General features: G+C 47.9%; 1 protein-coding gene across 5 annotated transcripts; it reads left to right on the top strand.

The window, feature by feature from the left end:
• Positions 1-349: 349 nt before the first annotated feature.
• LOC118299741 (histone-lysine N-methyltransferase ASH1L-like) lies at positions 350-15,819 on the top strand. Of its 5 annotated transcripts, none has more exons than XM_035623750.2 (14): positions 359-908; positions 3,742-4,640; positions 5,476-9,649; positions 11,270-11,612; positions 11,795-11,968; positions 12,053-12,147; positions 12,230-12,303; positions 12,389-12,434; positions 12,533-12,573; positions 12,676-12,746; positions 12,842-13,029; positions 13,547-13,638; positions 13,750-13,892; positions 13,975-15,819. In XM_035623750.2, the coding sequence occupies exons 2-13, from the start codon at positions 3,942-3,944 to the stop codon at positions 13,876-13,878; spliced, it is 6,126 nt and encodes a 2,041-aa protein (XP_035479643.2). In that variant the 5' UTR covers positions 359-908; positions 3,742-3,941; the 3' UTR covers positions 13,879-13,892; positions 13,975-15,819. The 5 variants fall into 5 exon arrangements, 3 of the variants coding, with proteins under 3 accessions (XP_047186914.1, XP_035479643.2, XP_047186910.1); XM_047330954.1 differs by lacking the exon at positions 359-908 and adding an exon at positions 1,260-1,596; XR_007030471.1 differs by lacking the exon at positions 13,975-15,819 and having other exon boundaries at positions 354-908; positions 12,842-13,042; positions 13,750-13,799.
• Positions 15,820-16,011: the final 192 nt, after the last annotated feature.

The following is a 16,011-nucleotide window of genomic DNA, read 5'->3' as shown; positions in this document are numbered from 1 at the left end:
ACAGCATGAAAAACGTGTAGTTTTATCAGTGTGTTCTGTCAAACTGAAACGTGACGATCGAATCCGATCCTCACAACTGAACTTTCTGACAAGTGCTCAGCCCGTGAACCGCTTTTCCTCCTCCTCCTCCTCCTCCCCCCCCTCCTCTCTGGTTACATTACGCGATGCAACTTTTGAGCTGCGCCTCAAAATCCCACCTCAAACAGCCTGTTTGAGCCAAGTCGTCGCCATTTTATTAAGCGTCTAAACAGCCCTCCCCGGTCGCCTCGTTGTGAACCGCAGCGAGATCCCTGTGCTGTGTTCACCGTTTTATCCCCTCCTCTCGGTCCTCTGACCACACGAAAATGGCCACGCAGTTGCATTCCCGCACATCCACCAACCTCTCTGCTCTGTAACCACTGTAGCGCGCGTGCGCGCGCCACACACACACACACACACACGCACACACCCCAACACATTCACACTGCTGCCGCCGTCAGCAGCCCGTCGCCCTGACACGTTAACGGCCCGTGTGCGCATACACAGTACGAGTGCACAATCCGAGCCGTGACCACAGGCGGGAGCGACGTAACTTTCCCCGAGAGAAGTGGCGAAAAACCAGCTCCGGTGTGACCAGTCCGCCACCTAGCTGCGGAGACGCGCCGTCGGAGGAGAGCCGTCGACTGTACAATTATGAAAACACCCGCGCCAATGTTGTTGCACAGGCGGCTCCGCGCTCGGATGGGACCGAAACTCGCCGTCCGGAGGTGCCTTAACCTCCGCCGGCCTTAGTTATGCAACCGGAGCAACAATCTAATGCACCAGGAGCCGCGGATTGCTGTCGGTGCGAAGGAGGAGAAGAGGGCAGCGGGACAGCAACACCTTCCCCTCCTTCCTAAACGCAGTTTGGCTCCGGGACGCGCTCTCGGGTAAGTAGCCTACGTAGCCTTATTTCAGATTGTCATGGCAGTCCGCACTAATGTGCGCAGGGCCTGTCATCAACTGCGCGCCCGGACCACTGGAGGTTACGGAGCGTTGTGTGCATCCGCTTTGCGCTAATTTTATCCCTTGTTGCTGAGTGTGAGTGTGTTTCCCCCCTCTGTTCTCCGCGCACGGTGATATTTCTTGTATTTCAGTGTTGCTTACACCAGCAGAAGGGCCAGCAGAGGACGGACAGGAGAGAAGGGGGGGGGGGGGGGGTCTCGGGACTAATCCACACCACAAACACCACGAGCAAGCACATTTTCGCGTTACGTACCCCCCCCACACCCCCACACTTCCATGTTGAGTTTCAACGTGCAACTGTGTGTGTGTGTGTGTGTGTGTGTGTGTGCGTGCGCGCGCGCGTTTTAGGAGCTCAGATGTGCGTTATAGTGCATTATGGAGATAGGAGTGACGACAACAACAACACGTGCATGTGTGTATCGTCTGTAAGTGCGACATCATCGGGCGGATGGAGATTTTTCAGGGCTGCGCAAAGTCATTCTGGAGAAGGAAGCTCCTGTTGACGTCCTCCAGCTAAACCAGTGATGGGTCGCTCCTGTGCGGTGAACACCCCCACTGCCCGTACTGTATCTACAGTAGACACATCAGTCAGCCTACGCAGCTGCGACCTGGGTACGCAATGTACAACCAACGCACTTTTAATGCACTAACTAAGGTGAGAGAGAGAGAGAGAGGAGGAGGGGGAGGAAGACTCACGTGAGAAATGTCCCTGTGAGAAATCTCCCTGTGTGTGTGTGGGTGTGTGTGTGTGTGTGTGTGTGTGAGGCATCACCTGCTGTGTGATGGCTCCATGTTTGTGAGATGCCAACACATCCCCCTTCATTTTTCTAGAGGGCAAGCGCGCTGCCTCGCTCCCGCTGTTGTCAGGCAGATGACAATGATGCCGTAGTTATTGATGATAACACCGTCATGGGATGTTGATGATGGCTGGAAATATGGTGGGCCATTATCATGATTTAATCGTTGCCCCAGCGCTGCCAAGGAACCACACTGACTACAGTGTCAGATCCACCCATCATCCTGTCACTGGGAATAGCTTCTGGTCTAATGTTAGAATAATTCTGAGTTATGTTTGAGAGGTATAGCTCCGGAGAGCATAAAAAGCTATTAGTATGCACTTTGACTCATATTGAATTGACTTGCCCTTTTCAGTTTGAAAAACCTACTAACCACTATTATTCTCTTCTTAGACTCACTTTGCACAACTTTGATAGTAACTCGTATGACTTCCCCTCGTGGTTCCTCTTCAGTTCGCTCTTCTCCCTATACAGGTCACCTTTCTGGAGCAGAGGTCACGATAAAAGTGGCTTCTGTGATTCAAGAGCACCGCTGTCCATCTCCGCGCTCACTTTATTTCATTGTAAGGAGGTTCGGCCTTGGAAATGCTTTCCAATGCGTGTTGCATAACAGCAGTTACTGGAACAGATGTTGATTTGAGCTCAGTATGATTCAAGGGAAAAAAAGGTTTGGGTGTGGAGGGACTGGGGGCAGGAGAGATAGCCCACTGAGCTCTCGAGTGAAAATATTATCCGAGATGCTGTTGTAAGTTTAAGGGGGCAAGTCAGTGTGTTGAGAGACAGATGAGCTATTTCATACGAGGCTCCCATGAGATATATGCAAGAATGGTTGGCAGGGTGTGTTTCATTAGAAAATGGACGAGTGTCTTTCTTAATGAGATTGAATAATGAAGGGAGCATGACAGAAGATGCTGCTACGCTCTGATAACGGAGGTTACAAACTGGGCTGAACACGGTGCGTGTGAGTGAGAGTGAAAGTTTTTCTGCTGAAGAGACTGTTATTTTAGGGTGTGTTGCTTTGCTGTAATGTCACATTAAAAGTCCATTTACAATGGGGTCAATGAAAAGCTTACTTGACTTAGAGGAAGCAATGGGAGGAGGAGGAATTTGCGCTCCTTTCCAAAAATAAGTTTTACCCTTTCCTACAGATTTGTGTTACCACTACTGAAAGGGGAGGAGGGGAACGGTCGGACCGTGAATGGAGGGATTTAGGTTGGAGAGGAGAAAAAGAACGGAGTGGAGGAGGAAATATGGTTCTGATTAACATGGATACAGTGTATGAGTTGACCATTTTACTGTGTGGTCTACAGGGAGAGAGAGAGGGAGAGAGAGAGAGGGAGAAAGTGGATGGGACTAATAGAGAATGCATGCAAGAGCTTTCTGCCAAACATGAAAAGGGGAGTTTCGGAGAGAAAAAGACAGCAGAGGGAAGGGTGGGAGGAGAAGTGCTTGTGGGAGTAGCGGAGAACAGAAGGCGCAAAGACAGTGGGGAGAGGGGGGGAGGAGACTGAATCAAGTGTTTGAATTAGTCAGGAGCTGATTGATTGATATATTGATTTGGGAAAGAGGAAGCAGAGTGATGGTTCCAACATGAGTGAGAGGTTCGGGGAGTATTTGCCGTCTTTTAGAGCTGCCGTTTTTTTGGAGAAAATTAGCTGACCGTGCTTTTGAAGAATGTGAGTAGGTCTTTTTGTCTTCCCGTTAGTGCCGACATTCTGGGAATCAGCAGCGTTGATTGGCCCCCTGGGTTTTCTGTAAGATGAGATCATCTCTGTGGACAGACTTTAGCACCTCTGTACAGCTGCCTGCGGGAAGGGGACTTTCCCCTCAATTCCTGTACTGCTGTTGTTCAGCATCTGCACTCACTGAAATGACTAATCGCCGACCTCTCCATCTTTCTGTCTCTGTCTGTCTGTCTTTCCCGTCCCTCTCTCTCTGCCTCAAACTTACTCCCTCTCAGTTCGAGCCTTAAAGAGAAAAGCGGGACCGAGGCTGGATGAAGACACCCAACTGCGCTTGCTGTTGTAGGATATTTCTGTTCTTTTTACCTAGACTTGCTTTCAACCCATTGCCCTTGACCCCAGTAACCCCAAGAGGTACATTTGTAAGTGTTATACTGGGCACCTCACAGCATCCTGCTTCTGCCCCCTGAGGTCTCTGATGGACCAGAGAGTGAAGGGGGGAATCCCTCCAACCACAAACTCCCCTCTGGACCCCACCTCTGCACCTGAGGACTCTGGACAGGACCAAGTGGCAGAGAAAAAGAGAAGAGGTGAGGGGGAAAACGGAGAGGTAGGCAAAAAGGAGGATGAGAAAAAAGGAGCAGGAAGGAAGAGAGAGGGAGACAAGGGGGCAGTGCTGGAGTTGCTCATTGAGGGGCGCTGTGGAAGCGCAGGGCAGCAACAACTTCAGATCTCTGGCAGGGAGACCAGCTGCCCCGAGGGGAATGTACGAGTCCGGATTGGACTCCAGGCCAAACGCACCAAGAAGCCGCCCAAGATCTTGGAGAGCTACGTTTGCAAGCCCACCATTAGGACCTATCAGAGACAGGGCAGGGGGGGGCTTCTGAGGGGGGATGGTGAAGGAGGAGTGGGGCAACAGAGCAAAACCAGCTCTACCCCAGATGAGAACACCAGAGAGCAACGCTCAAGCTTGGATGCTGTCCAGACCACATCCAAACAAACTGCATCTGCTGCTTCAACACAACTTGCATCACCATTATTGTCGTCGTCGTCGTCATCATCATCTTCGTCATCACAGCCACTGTCTTCATCATCAACATTTGCTACAGCTTCCAACCCAGCCTCAGTCCAGGCCAGGCCAGGTCAGGCCAGCCAAGTGACGAAGTCTGCAAAACAGGTAAGAACGAAGGCAACATTTCTCACACACACATACAGACTTCTTCATGTCAGCTGCCAATATTAAACCTGTTATTTGTTTTAGGAAATGATGGGTAACCATCAGGCAGGCTTATATGGTGCAAAAATCACCCAACTATGAGCTCAATTGTAATAAGGTCAAATGAGCTATTGTCTCAATGCTGAAGCTTTAACAGCACATTTAAATAAACACACCTATAAATAGGACAACGGCACAGCAACCACTTGGAGCTATTACAGACATTGGTCCATCAGTCCTTATGACAATCACCCAAGGGGAAGCTTATTGCTTAAGCTGCACAAACACCACTCAGCCTGCAGCATACCCAAATTACAGGACAAGTATGAAATGTCAAGCCTTCTCATCTGTATTAGTGGCAATTTATAGCTACCAATAGAACAGCTCTCTCTCACACTCTCTCCTTCTCTCTCTGTCTCTGCCAGGCTCTCTATATCTGTCCCTCTCTTCTATTTTTACATCCCCTCTTTTCTCTACCTGCTCTCATTTATCTTTCACTCCCCCTCTGTCCCTGTCCCACTCCCTTCCTCCCTGTTTCTCTGCCTTTGTATTTCTCCTTTCTGTGTCAACCCTGTTCCTGTTTCCATCACCTCACCCTCTCCTTCTCCACAGTATGCCCTTCTTTCTCTGCCTGATTGAGTCATTTTGTCCTCGCTCCCTTTTAATGGTCAGACAAAAACAAAAGCGTTTCAGTTATTGTCTCTTCCCCATTGTCCTTCACTGTTGTCTACAGCAAACTAATGGATGTCACAGCCTTTGCTGTCTATGACAGAGGTCGTGTGTTTGCATTTCCCAGGTTCCTATTAAACTGGCCGATAAGACAGAGGTGAATTCAAATGGCTCATCTGAGAGAGTGAAGAAAGAGAAGCTTCCTAGTGTCAATGGCCAGCCAGTTCCTGCAGGACATAAACCCTGCTCACCCACAGCAGACCAGACAGCTTCAACTACACCTTCCACTCCATGCATCCAGGCACCCTCTGCTTTGGAGACCAGGAATGAAGCAAACACCACCAAGAAACAAAATGGTTTGGTACAGACAGCGAGGCAGAAGGGACTATCAAATGGGAAATGCTGTGCCGCCATTCTTGGTACTCCCTCTTCCTCGAAAATCAAAGTTGGAAAACACTGCAGTTCTTCCTCCATATCTTCCGCGACAAGATCTTCAGTGTCCACCAGCTCCCATAAAGAACTGTCCAGTAAGAGCAGCCCAGACTCGCCTTCCTCTCCCTCGGTCACCCCTAAACCACAGTCCTCCCCCACTGTGGAGCTCTCGTCTGCCCAATCCCAAGATCAGAATCCCTCTCCACAGACCTCACTAGAGAAAAAGAGAGAGAAAGAGAGGAAAGCAAAGAAGGAAAAACGGAAAGACAAAAAATCAAAGCGAGAAAGGCTGGAAGCTGAAAGAGAGAAGAGTGAGAGCAGAAAGGAGGAGGGGAAGAAGAAGAAAAAGGAGAAAGGAAAAGGTGGAAAATCAAGACATGGTAAAGAAAGAGTTGAAATACATAAGACTGATGATTTGTGGAGCGATGAACTTAAGACTGAAAGAGGAAAGACTGAGAAAAAGAGGGATAAACTTAGTCCGGACAGACACAGAAAAGAAGACAATAATCCAAAATGTGGGGAAACAGTTGATAGTGGTAAACCAGATAAAGCCTGTAAAGAACTGAATCCAGGCAGATCCGAAGAGAAAGACAAGACAGATGACAGTTGCAAGCCAGTTAAACAAGCTGAGCCAACAACAACAACAACAATAACAACAACAACAACAACAACAGGTGACACTAATAAATCAAAAGAACAAGATGTCTCAAGACATTCAGCTGTGCCTCTAAGCCACCCCTCTTCTTCTGCTCCTCCCTCTCTTCCCACTCCTTCTACCCGTCCCCCTGTTTCTCCCCCTTCTTTCCCGCAAGAGCAAGACAGCCGGCCACTTAAGAAACGTAAAGCAAGACGGCCCAGCTGGACCAAGCTGGTGCACAGGGCTCAGAGGGCAGAAAATTATGAAGCCCCCTCAGATTCCCTACATAATCCTTTACTAAGTTTCCCCCAGAACCCCAAGACATCCCTTCCTGCCAAGGCCACTTTTCAGCAGACGGTTCACTCACAACCAACATCTATCTTCTTAAACAGCAACTCCTCCCCTCTCTCTTCTGCAAACAAACCTCTGTCCCCAAAGCACCCCACATCAGACCCAAGCCCCCTTGCATCCAGATGCACGATAACTCCTGCCCGGAAAAGGGGCCGCCCAAAATGCCACAGCTCTAGTTTAGAGGAGCCTCCCCCTGGACTTTCAACGAAAGCTATCCCGGCTGAGGAGCCTCTTCTGGGGTGTAACGGAGTTCAGAAAGCCCCTGTGCTGGTGCCAAGTCCAATGCTGCAGTGTGCTGCTCAGTCTAAATCCAGCCCCAAGAAGCGTGGCCGTCCTCCCAAACGGCCCCTCCCCGTGGAACAGAGGGGAGATTCACTGAATCCCACTGATGATACAGACAGGAGTAAAGATTTCCATTCTCCTGAAAAGGGGAACAGGAAGCTAAAGATCAGGAGGCTTATTAATGAGATGAAGAAAAGAAAGAAGAGGAGACTTCACAAGGTAATGCTGTCTGGGTATGAAGGAATGGAGGACGGCGGAGGTAAGGCACCAGATGGAGAGACCACTCTGAGAATGTGTAAATCGATAGAGGCAACAACAGTACACACACTCTCTGCCCTGTCCTCCTCCTTTGGGAGCAAGCTGGGCCCTCAGATCAATGTGAGCAAGAGGGGGACTATTTACATGGGCAAGAGGCGAGGGCGCAAGCCTAAAGTCCAAACAGCTAACTTAAATTCCACCTCCCAGATCTCTGCTCACTCGTCTCTGTTCACCAATCCCTCTGAAACATCTCTCTTCTCATCTAACCAACCCCAAGCTCCCTCTTCTCACCCCTTTCCCTCCCCATCCCTTACCCACTCCAGTGGGGCTCAAAGTCCTTACAGCGAAGGCAGCCTCACAGAACCAACATCTTCCCTACTTTTTCCTCACCCCTTCACCCTACCGTCCCCATCATCATCCTGTACTTCCCCACGACCCCCCTCCTCCTCCTCCCTCTCTCCCTTTGTGAAGAAGAGTTGTCCATGTCAGGGAAGACATCACTTCCCATTTCACCAGTCAACATGTAAGCTCTCCTGTCCCACCCCTCCACTGCATCACACACCTGGCTCCCCTGGCCGACTCAAAGAGGCCACCCCCTCCCCCAGGAGCGAATCACACAGCGAAGAGACTCTACCTAGTGATAGTGGAATTGGAACCGATAACAACAGTGTTTCTGAGCGAGGGGAGTTGAAGGGAGCTCGAGGCATTCTCAGGTTGGGCCAGGGGTCAGGAGTGATGCTTGGGGGTCAAAGACACGCTTCATCTTTTGTGGATCATCCCTCTCCTGTCTCCTCACCCCCGTCTCATATCCCCAGACACACAAACCCAATCAGCGACTCAAGTAACGCGGATCGGCATCGAGAAAGACACCGGCACAGGCGGAGGGATTACGATTGCTCCTCTTCCTGTACTTGCCTGTGCCCCTGCCCCTGCCAAGGACACAGTAAGTGTACTCATTCAGACTATTATCCTTGCCTTGGGCACAATGCACTGAAGAGACAGAAAAATAAACATAAGAAGAAGCACCAGCAGCTGCACATGCAGGATCCAGAGTTTCTGGCTGAACTCGAAGATCTGATCAGTCAGTTCAGTGAGGTCCATATCGGAAGACGAAGTTGGGTGAGGACAGGACTGGTACAGGGCTTCGATGGGGGTGGGACTGCTGCTGGAGGAAGGCGCCATCACCCTTCCTCTCATTCTCTCAGATCTAACATCTTCAGGATCAATCTGAATGGTTTCTACTCGCCTCACCCTTCGTCTTACCCTGCAAATCCCTCCTTCTCCCCGCAGCCTTTTTACCCCTGTCAGCCAGTGCATTGCAACAGGAAGCCGGACCGCAGGCAGTGTGGCTGCCCCTCAAAGTTCCAAGAGACCATTGAAAATATGGGCTTTTACAGCAGCTATCCCGCAGCCACAACACTTTACCACCACCTCCCTAGTTCCTATCCACTTCCGTCTCCTCACCAGTATACCCCCCATCAGCCCCACCATGCCCACTTTCTCCTCAATCCAGCCAGATTCCACAGACGCAGGAGCAGGTTGCTGAGAGAGGGAGCTTTAGGAGGAGAGGTTGAGGGAGATGTAGGAGGAGGCAGTGGAGGAGGCCCACATCTCAGCTCAGGGTTCACATCCAGCCTTTCCTGTGGCTGTGGGAGGAGCGAACACAAACATAAACATAAACACCGGCACCGGCACTGCGAGCAAGATATGGATGAGGATGAGGACTTACATGGAGATGAGGTGGAACACAGCATGGAGAGAGAGGGATTGGCCAATCCCAAATCCAGGTCTGGGTTCATTTTGGGGCAAGGAGATGGAGTAAGGAAAGGGTCAAGAGAAATGGGGAGCATGCTATCCAAAGACTCACCTTGGTTATGTGAGAATGGAAATGATTCCTTTTCCTCTGCTGCTGCTGCCACACCATCATCATCCTCAGCAGAGAGGTACAAACATATGTCTCTCACCTCACTGGGGCTGGGCTCCTCTCACCTGTCTTCATTTGGAGGAGGCTGGGGCGGCCTGGGCCAGAGCTGGATGAAATTCGGCAGCCTTGGAGGGCCAGGATTTGGAAACTCAAACCCCAGCTGGAGAGGCTTCACCGGGGAGCAACATGGAGCCAGACTGATTGCATCAGACGGAGAGGACGAAGATGGTGAAGATCTTCAAGAATCAAACCTGTACAGGACATCGCCATCCCCAACACACACCAACCTGTTCACATCTGCTGCTGTGACAACAGGAGGGAGGGGCCCAAAGAGTGGATTGGCCAGCAGGAATTCAGGAAGTGATGACAGGTCATGGAGGAGAGACGAGCCAGCATGGAGAGAGAGGAGAGATGCAGGTGAGGAAGCATGAATGACTTGATCCATAAATATATGAATGAATAGATCAGCGACACGTCTGTGGTTTTATTCAATGACCTAGAATGCAGTTGTTCTAGCATAAGTGCTAAAGTTGGGGCCAAATACTTGGACATAGTTGCAGTGCATGTATTTCACTGGATGGAAACATTGCTGATTCATGCATCTTGAGTTATGTGAATGCACATTCATATTCTGTTATTATTTCATCTCCAGAAAATACGATTCGTAGAATCCTGGCAGCAATCTAGATAACATGGAAAATCTAACATCACCTGTGCATACCACAGAAATACAACAATAGCAACCAAATTATGACAGCTAGCTGAGAGAATGTGATTTATACCAAGAGCCTCTTTTCACTTGCTCAGCATGACACATATTTATATTTGCACAGAAACGAGACAGTGGCACCAATCGCTTACCCAATATAGTGAAAGCATGTTTTTTTCTCAGGTGTTGTTGAGCCCAACATCAAAGTCTGGAAGGTGTCTGAAAGGAAATCAGACTCTGTTCTTTTTATAGTCAATTTCAGGTTCCTTCTGCTGTGCAGGACACACACACACACACACACACACACACACACACACACACACACACACACACACACACACACACACACACACACACTAATGCAACCACTCAGCAACCATTCTCTGTTGGAATTTTTATATAGTGTTATAGCAGGAGGGCAGCATCTTGATGGGAATCTGCCAGAAGTCTTTGAAATCTTCCTGATCTGCAGCGAGCCGCACACTGTTGCAGCCCAGGGCTACCCAGTGAACACAGTCATTAGTTAACCACCAAATTGGCTATTTAAAGCCTGGCCTATCCCTCACTGCCGGCCAACAGGGCCTATTTGACTTGGAAAAATCCAATAAGGAAAGAGTGGTCAGTCTTGTCAGGGACTGTGGAAAATTTAACAAAAAGATAGATGACCTCAGGCGTGATAGATGAAGGAATAGCACGGGGGGTCAGAACAGGGGCAAAGAGAGCTTGTGAGGAGAACATGTTGTTTTTGTGGAATTCATTTGACATGAGTTCATCATCTAACTAAACACACATGTTTTAAAGTACAGCATGCTAACACAGGCACACTCTAAATCTCTTCCTCTGTCTGCCCAGTCCCTTTGAGTGTGCCACATTTATGAAATGGGCATGCACACAGTGTTTGGGTCCATTCTTGTTTTTTGTTGTGTGTGTGTGTGTGTGTGTGTGTGTGTGTGTGTGTGTGTGTGTGTGTGTGTGTGTGTGTGTGTGTGTGTGTGTGTGTGTGTGTGTGTGTGTGTGTGTGTGTGTGTGTGTGTGTGTGTGTGTGTGTGTGTGTGTGTGTGTGTGTGTGTGTGTGTTAGTACATAAATCACTTGTTAATGCATTTCCCAGAAGTGATCTGGTCAGAGGAAATGTTGTGACTCACCTAATCTGTGGCCTGTCCACATGACTCAGCCTAGACTGGCCTCACCTCACACCTCCTGCCGCCTCAATCACTGATCCACATCTGTCTCATTTCCTCTCTGCCACTTACATCCCACCCTCCCCTCATGCCTCAACCCCCCACTCCCTCCCTCCCTCCCTCCCTCTTTCTATTTCAATGACTGCAGGTTTACAAGGTGACCCAAGAAGCCGGGGGCAGCAGAAAAGTGTGCCAACATCAGACAGTATGGCGGTGAAAAACAAAAGAAGGCCAGGCCGGCCCAGGAAGCACCCACTGCCCTTTACGGTACCCTCCCCCACTCACTTATCTGCACCGCCCTCCATGTCATCACTCGATCTCTTACCAGGACACAACCGGGATGGACGAGAAGTGGGAGGGCGAAAAGACGAAAGACTGTCAGGTAGAGATCAAGGGGGCAACACGATGCAGCGTGTGACAGAGGTGGAGCTGCAGGCCAGGAAGAAGAGAGGGCGGAAGAGAAAACATGGTGACTCTCCCTGTCATCAGAGGTAAACACTCACAACTGCATTAAAGAAGCACCCGAGCTGGTTGATTTGAAAATTCAATACAACCACTCACTATTGCTATATTAACCTATTGTTTTCAGCACTGTGTGCTAAACCAGTGCCTTTTCTTTCTTTCTCTTTTTCCTCTCTATCATTCTATCTCTCTCTTCATGCTTTCCTTTTAGTGTCGCTGTGGATAAACCCGAGTGCGACACCCTCCCCGAATGTTTTGAACAGTCGGAAGTAATCCAGGCTCCGTCCCAACCAGAAACCGTCCAAAGAGAGGCGAGAGCTGATGATCCTCCCAAGAAGAAGTTTCTGACGGCAGGCCTTTACTCAGACGACTACAAAACTACAGAGTGAGTTGACAGATTTCATAAATATGCTATTCCAATATTTCTTTTTTACAGGTTTTGTGATCATTTTTTTTTTGTCTTTCCCAGCCCCCCCTCTCAAGCCCAGCAGATTTGCAGAGAGAGATTAGAGTACACACCCGGGGAGCACGAGTACACACTTTTACCAGCTCCCATACATGTTGGTAAGTATATAAGAAAATGCAAACACTGCTGTTGTTTGCCGCAGCTGTGATCGTCCTTCCAAACCCCCTGTGTGTCCTCTAGGGAAGTACCTGAGGATGAAGCGGATTCATTTCCAGCTACCCTACGATGTTATGTGGCTGTGGCAGCACAACCAGGTATATAAATGCCCCATTGCACAGAATAGAGTGTTGGAGCTTTACAGATATACAGGTATTTAATTCTAATTTTATTTGGTTACAGCTTAACAGGCAGCCTGCTGTCCCACTGAAGAGGAAGCGGCGTTACTGTGAGTTGCCAGTACTTGATTTCTTATCTTCCATTTTAGTTGATGGGTCCAACTTATTCTCTCATACAATTATCTTTCTCTCTTTCTGTTTCATCCAGGCCGGCTGAAGGAGAGGACTCTATCCTCTCACCAGACAGCAGTGAGTTTATGAGGAAAAATGTCCAGTCAAGAATATAACTTAAATAGTTTGTTCCATTAAACTTACATGCATCCCTCCATTTGCTTTTATTTTCCTGTACAGGAGGAGAGCTCTAGTGACATTACCAGCCTGTTCCCTCACCTCGACATGGAGCCTTTGACCGGCAGTGAGAGGTATGGGAAGAACCCAGCGATTCATATTTCAGGAACTTGATGCACTGTTACTGAGCTAATGCCAGGCTAATTTCTCTCCCTGTCTGTCGGGCCAGGAGCTTTGTGGTGAAACACCACGTGTTCCTCGTGAGGAACTGGGAGCTCGTGAGAGAGAGACAGATACGACTGAGGATAGAGAGGGAGCGGGAGCGGGAGAGGGAGCGAGACGCAGAGGGGGAGGAGGGGGACTCACGGCGTCTGTCCTGTGACGGAGCCAATGGGGACGACAGCCACATCAAGTCAGGTCCATGAAGCAAGTGTGTGTGTTAGTTTTCGTTTCTGTAGGTGTTTGTGAATGCATACGTGTACGTGGTTGAACTCTATACATTTCATTTTTATCTGTATAGACTCCCTTTTGTGTCCCGTGTCTGCGTCTTTAACTTGGTGTGTGCATGTATGTGTGCGTGTGTTCTGCTTACAACTCGTCATCCTCACATTTGGCTTGTCTCTCCATATCATACTCAGCAGCACAAACGAAGCAGTTTTCCGACCACAGAATCTCAGCCTGCAGAAATGTTTCCCCATTTCTGTCATCCCCTACTGGTGTCCAAAAACTCAGCAGGCATCAACTTTCCTCATTAGCAGTGAAACCACAGTTTCCATTAAAGGCTCCCTGACTGATGCGGATAAGAATCAAGGGGAAATGAGGACATTGGCATAATTACAGATATATCAGTTACAAAAAGATAATGTGCTCGCTTCTTTTCCTCCTGTAGCAACTTCACTAACGTACAGTACACTGTTTGACCTCTGACCCTCAGATCAGCCAGTGGGGATGGAGGTGACAGTTATCAGCAGTGACCCCCTCCATCAGAGTCAGGACACCTCCAGCTTGCACACTGCCTGCCCCTTAGTGAGTGAACAACACTACCCATTGGGAAAATATATACTCTCGTTTATGTATGCAGATTTAAAGGACAAAAATCTGTTTTTGCAATTAGTTGTACATATTTGTTCACCACAGCCCAGTAAAACACAGGACAGACAAGAGGAGGAGGGACCTAAGGAAAACCGAGGGGAAGAAGAGGTCTGCAGCAGAGAACAGAGGCAGAGACGGCTCAATGATTTACTCTTGACCCTGCAGCAATCATAAGCTAACAGAGGGAGGTAAGTAGAGCATCATATTCAGGAAGAGGGTGGACTCGGAGAGGTATATGCATTATGTTGATAGTATCTTGCCTTTACATAGGTGGGACCAACTCTGAAAAAGGGACCTGGCCCACCACTGGACAGTTGGACACAAACTGATGTCACAACACTGCTATTAACTGTAGCAGTGCCACGGAGAACAGAAGCAAGAAAAGGGAGAAGATTATCAAGGCTAAAGATACAAGAAAGACATCTCACACACGAACAGATGAGTGTGATGAACCTAGCGCTCCAAAGGGCATCACACCGAGGATGAAATCATGGCAACGCATCTTTTGTCCAAGCGGCAAGGGATGAGAGAAACGGAGATAGACTGTCCCGGATGAAAGAGAGAAACAGACCAGCTGAAATGAATTTGCACTAGTGCTGAATGAACAAGCACACTAAAGACTGTATGTATGTTGAGTGGACACACTATAAATGCACACACACATGCATTTTGATTGCTCTTACTTCAGCACCTTAAAGCAAACTGGGAAAGACAGACATTGCTCAGAGATGTAGCCCGGGGCCCATACGTTGGTCAAAATTGAACCCTCGTTTGCTTGTTGGGCTTTCAAAGTCACATTGCACCTTCGGGAAACGACACGAGGAGAAGTGAGCCAGTTCAAATCTGTTGAGACAGTGTTAGCGGTTTTCTTCACTTTACCAAGACAGTTTCTGCTATGTACCAGTGAATAGGCAGGGGAGGGGGTGGGCTTAGTGATAGGAATTTTGGCATCGCTGCAAGAGAATTTCTAATGAGGTTTTAAGAAAGAAGTTATTTTTGAAAAAAGGCAGCTTGAGCACTGTCTGCTTAAAGAAATGGACAAAATATATTCACGATAGGAATGTTTATTGTATTTTTCAGTATTGCTTCCTGGGGAGAGGGGTTAAAAAAAAGTGTTTCTGTTTACTTCAGACTGCCTTTGAGAATGTTTAGCTCTTTGCTTCAGAGCATTGACAATCAGAATGTCCTCGGGGGGAGAGAGAAGAGAGGAAAGGGAATGAAAACGGATTCGCCCCAAATGCTCTGTAGTGCCATGTTGTCTTGTGTACGTACCTAAGCGAACTCATGCAGTCTTTAAAAGCAATATCTCTTCTGATAAGAACTATATAAGGACTTCCTTTGTTTCGTTTTTGATTTTTCTATTAAGTTGTGAATATTTGAGGAGCTGAGGTAATTTTTCTGTACAGATGCGTAGTAGATTGTTCTCATCTTAGAAGCACTGGGCTGATGCATTTAGTGGAAGTAACCATAAGCGTTTAGGTTCATGTGAATGTACATAGAGAGAGAGAGAGACCTGTTTTCCTTCAACAGTAGCGTGTAAAATGAGTATTATACATGACAATACTATCGGAAGTATACATAAAGGTTATAATCAAATCTCTCATTTACTAAGATGTTTTTAACCAGATATACAGCTGACCAATATATCAGACATTTCTCCTTAAAATTGACTATGATTGTATATGATTTTTTTTGTAGAATTACATGATTTGTCTCTTTTTTAGCCGAGTGTGCTCTTGTTTTTAATTGGTCAGACAATCAGTGAATTCGTCTTTTCCAGTGTTAAACCTTTGCTCTCTTTCAGTAGTGTGGCTTCTAATAACAAGCCAAGAAAGTGCAATTTCTTTGACTGTTTACATACTGTATGTATATTTTTCCTCTTTCCTTTTTTTAACTAAGAGCACTACATTATTGCCAGTGGATGATTAACTTTATAGCAAAGGTACACATTAAGAGTTATTTATCTAGTTTGCATGAAATGTAACCTTTGCCTGTTGCCTCTGATGATGTGCATCTGAAAACAAAACATCAAAAACAGTTATAACTCAATGCCATAGAATGTCAGTTCAGCTGTTTTGCATCTATATCCATAATAATAAAAGCATTTTATGTCTACTAGAGCCCTTCAGACTCCCTGTGTGTTAGTCCCAAAGCCTCCTTCCTGTTGTGTGTGTGTTTTGGGAAACTACTGCAGTGATGTTAATCCGCTTGAGCTAACAGTGCTATCTAGTGGCCTCAGATTGTATATCTCACCCTGTGTTGTCCTCCATAATGACCCACAATGGAGGACACTGTCAAAAGAACATG

Source organism: Scophthalmus maximus, chromosome 1 (assembly GCF_022379125.1).
Source record: "Scophthalmus maximus strain ysfricsl-2021 chromosome 1, ASM2237912v1, whole genome shotgun sequence".
Taxonomy (NCBI): Eukaryota; Metazoa; Chordata; class Actinopteri; order Pleuronectiformes; family Scophthalmidae; genus Scophthalmus; species Scophthalmus maximus.
The sequence above is the reverse complement of the archived record's forward strand: the minus strand, read 5'-3'. Positions and strand labels throughout refer to the sequence as shown.

What these genes read in the sequence shown, in the direction of transcription:
- LOC118299741 (XM_035623750.2), top strand. Translation starts at nt 3,942, where the DNA reads ATGGACCAGAGAGTGAAGGGGGGAATCCCTCCAACCACAAACTCCCCT. An exon ending in ACCAGCTCCCATACATGTTG is followed by an intron (nt 12,148 to 12,229) that starts GTAAGTATATAA and finishes TGTGTCCTCTAG; the next exon opens with GGAAGTACCTGAGGATGAAG. An exon ending in CCTTTGACCGGCAGTGAGAG is followed by an intron (nt 12,747 to 12,841) that starts GTATGGGAAGAA and finishes CTGTCGGGCCAG; the next exon opens with GAGCTTTGTGGTGAAACACC.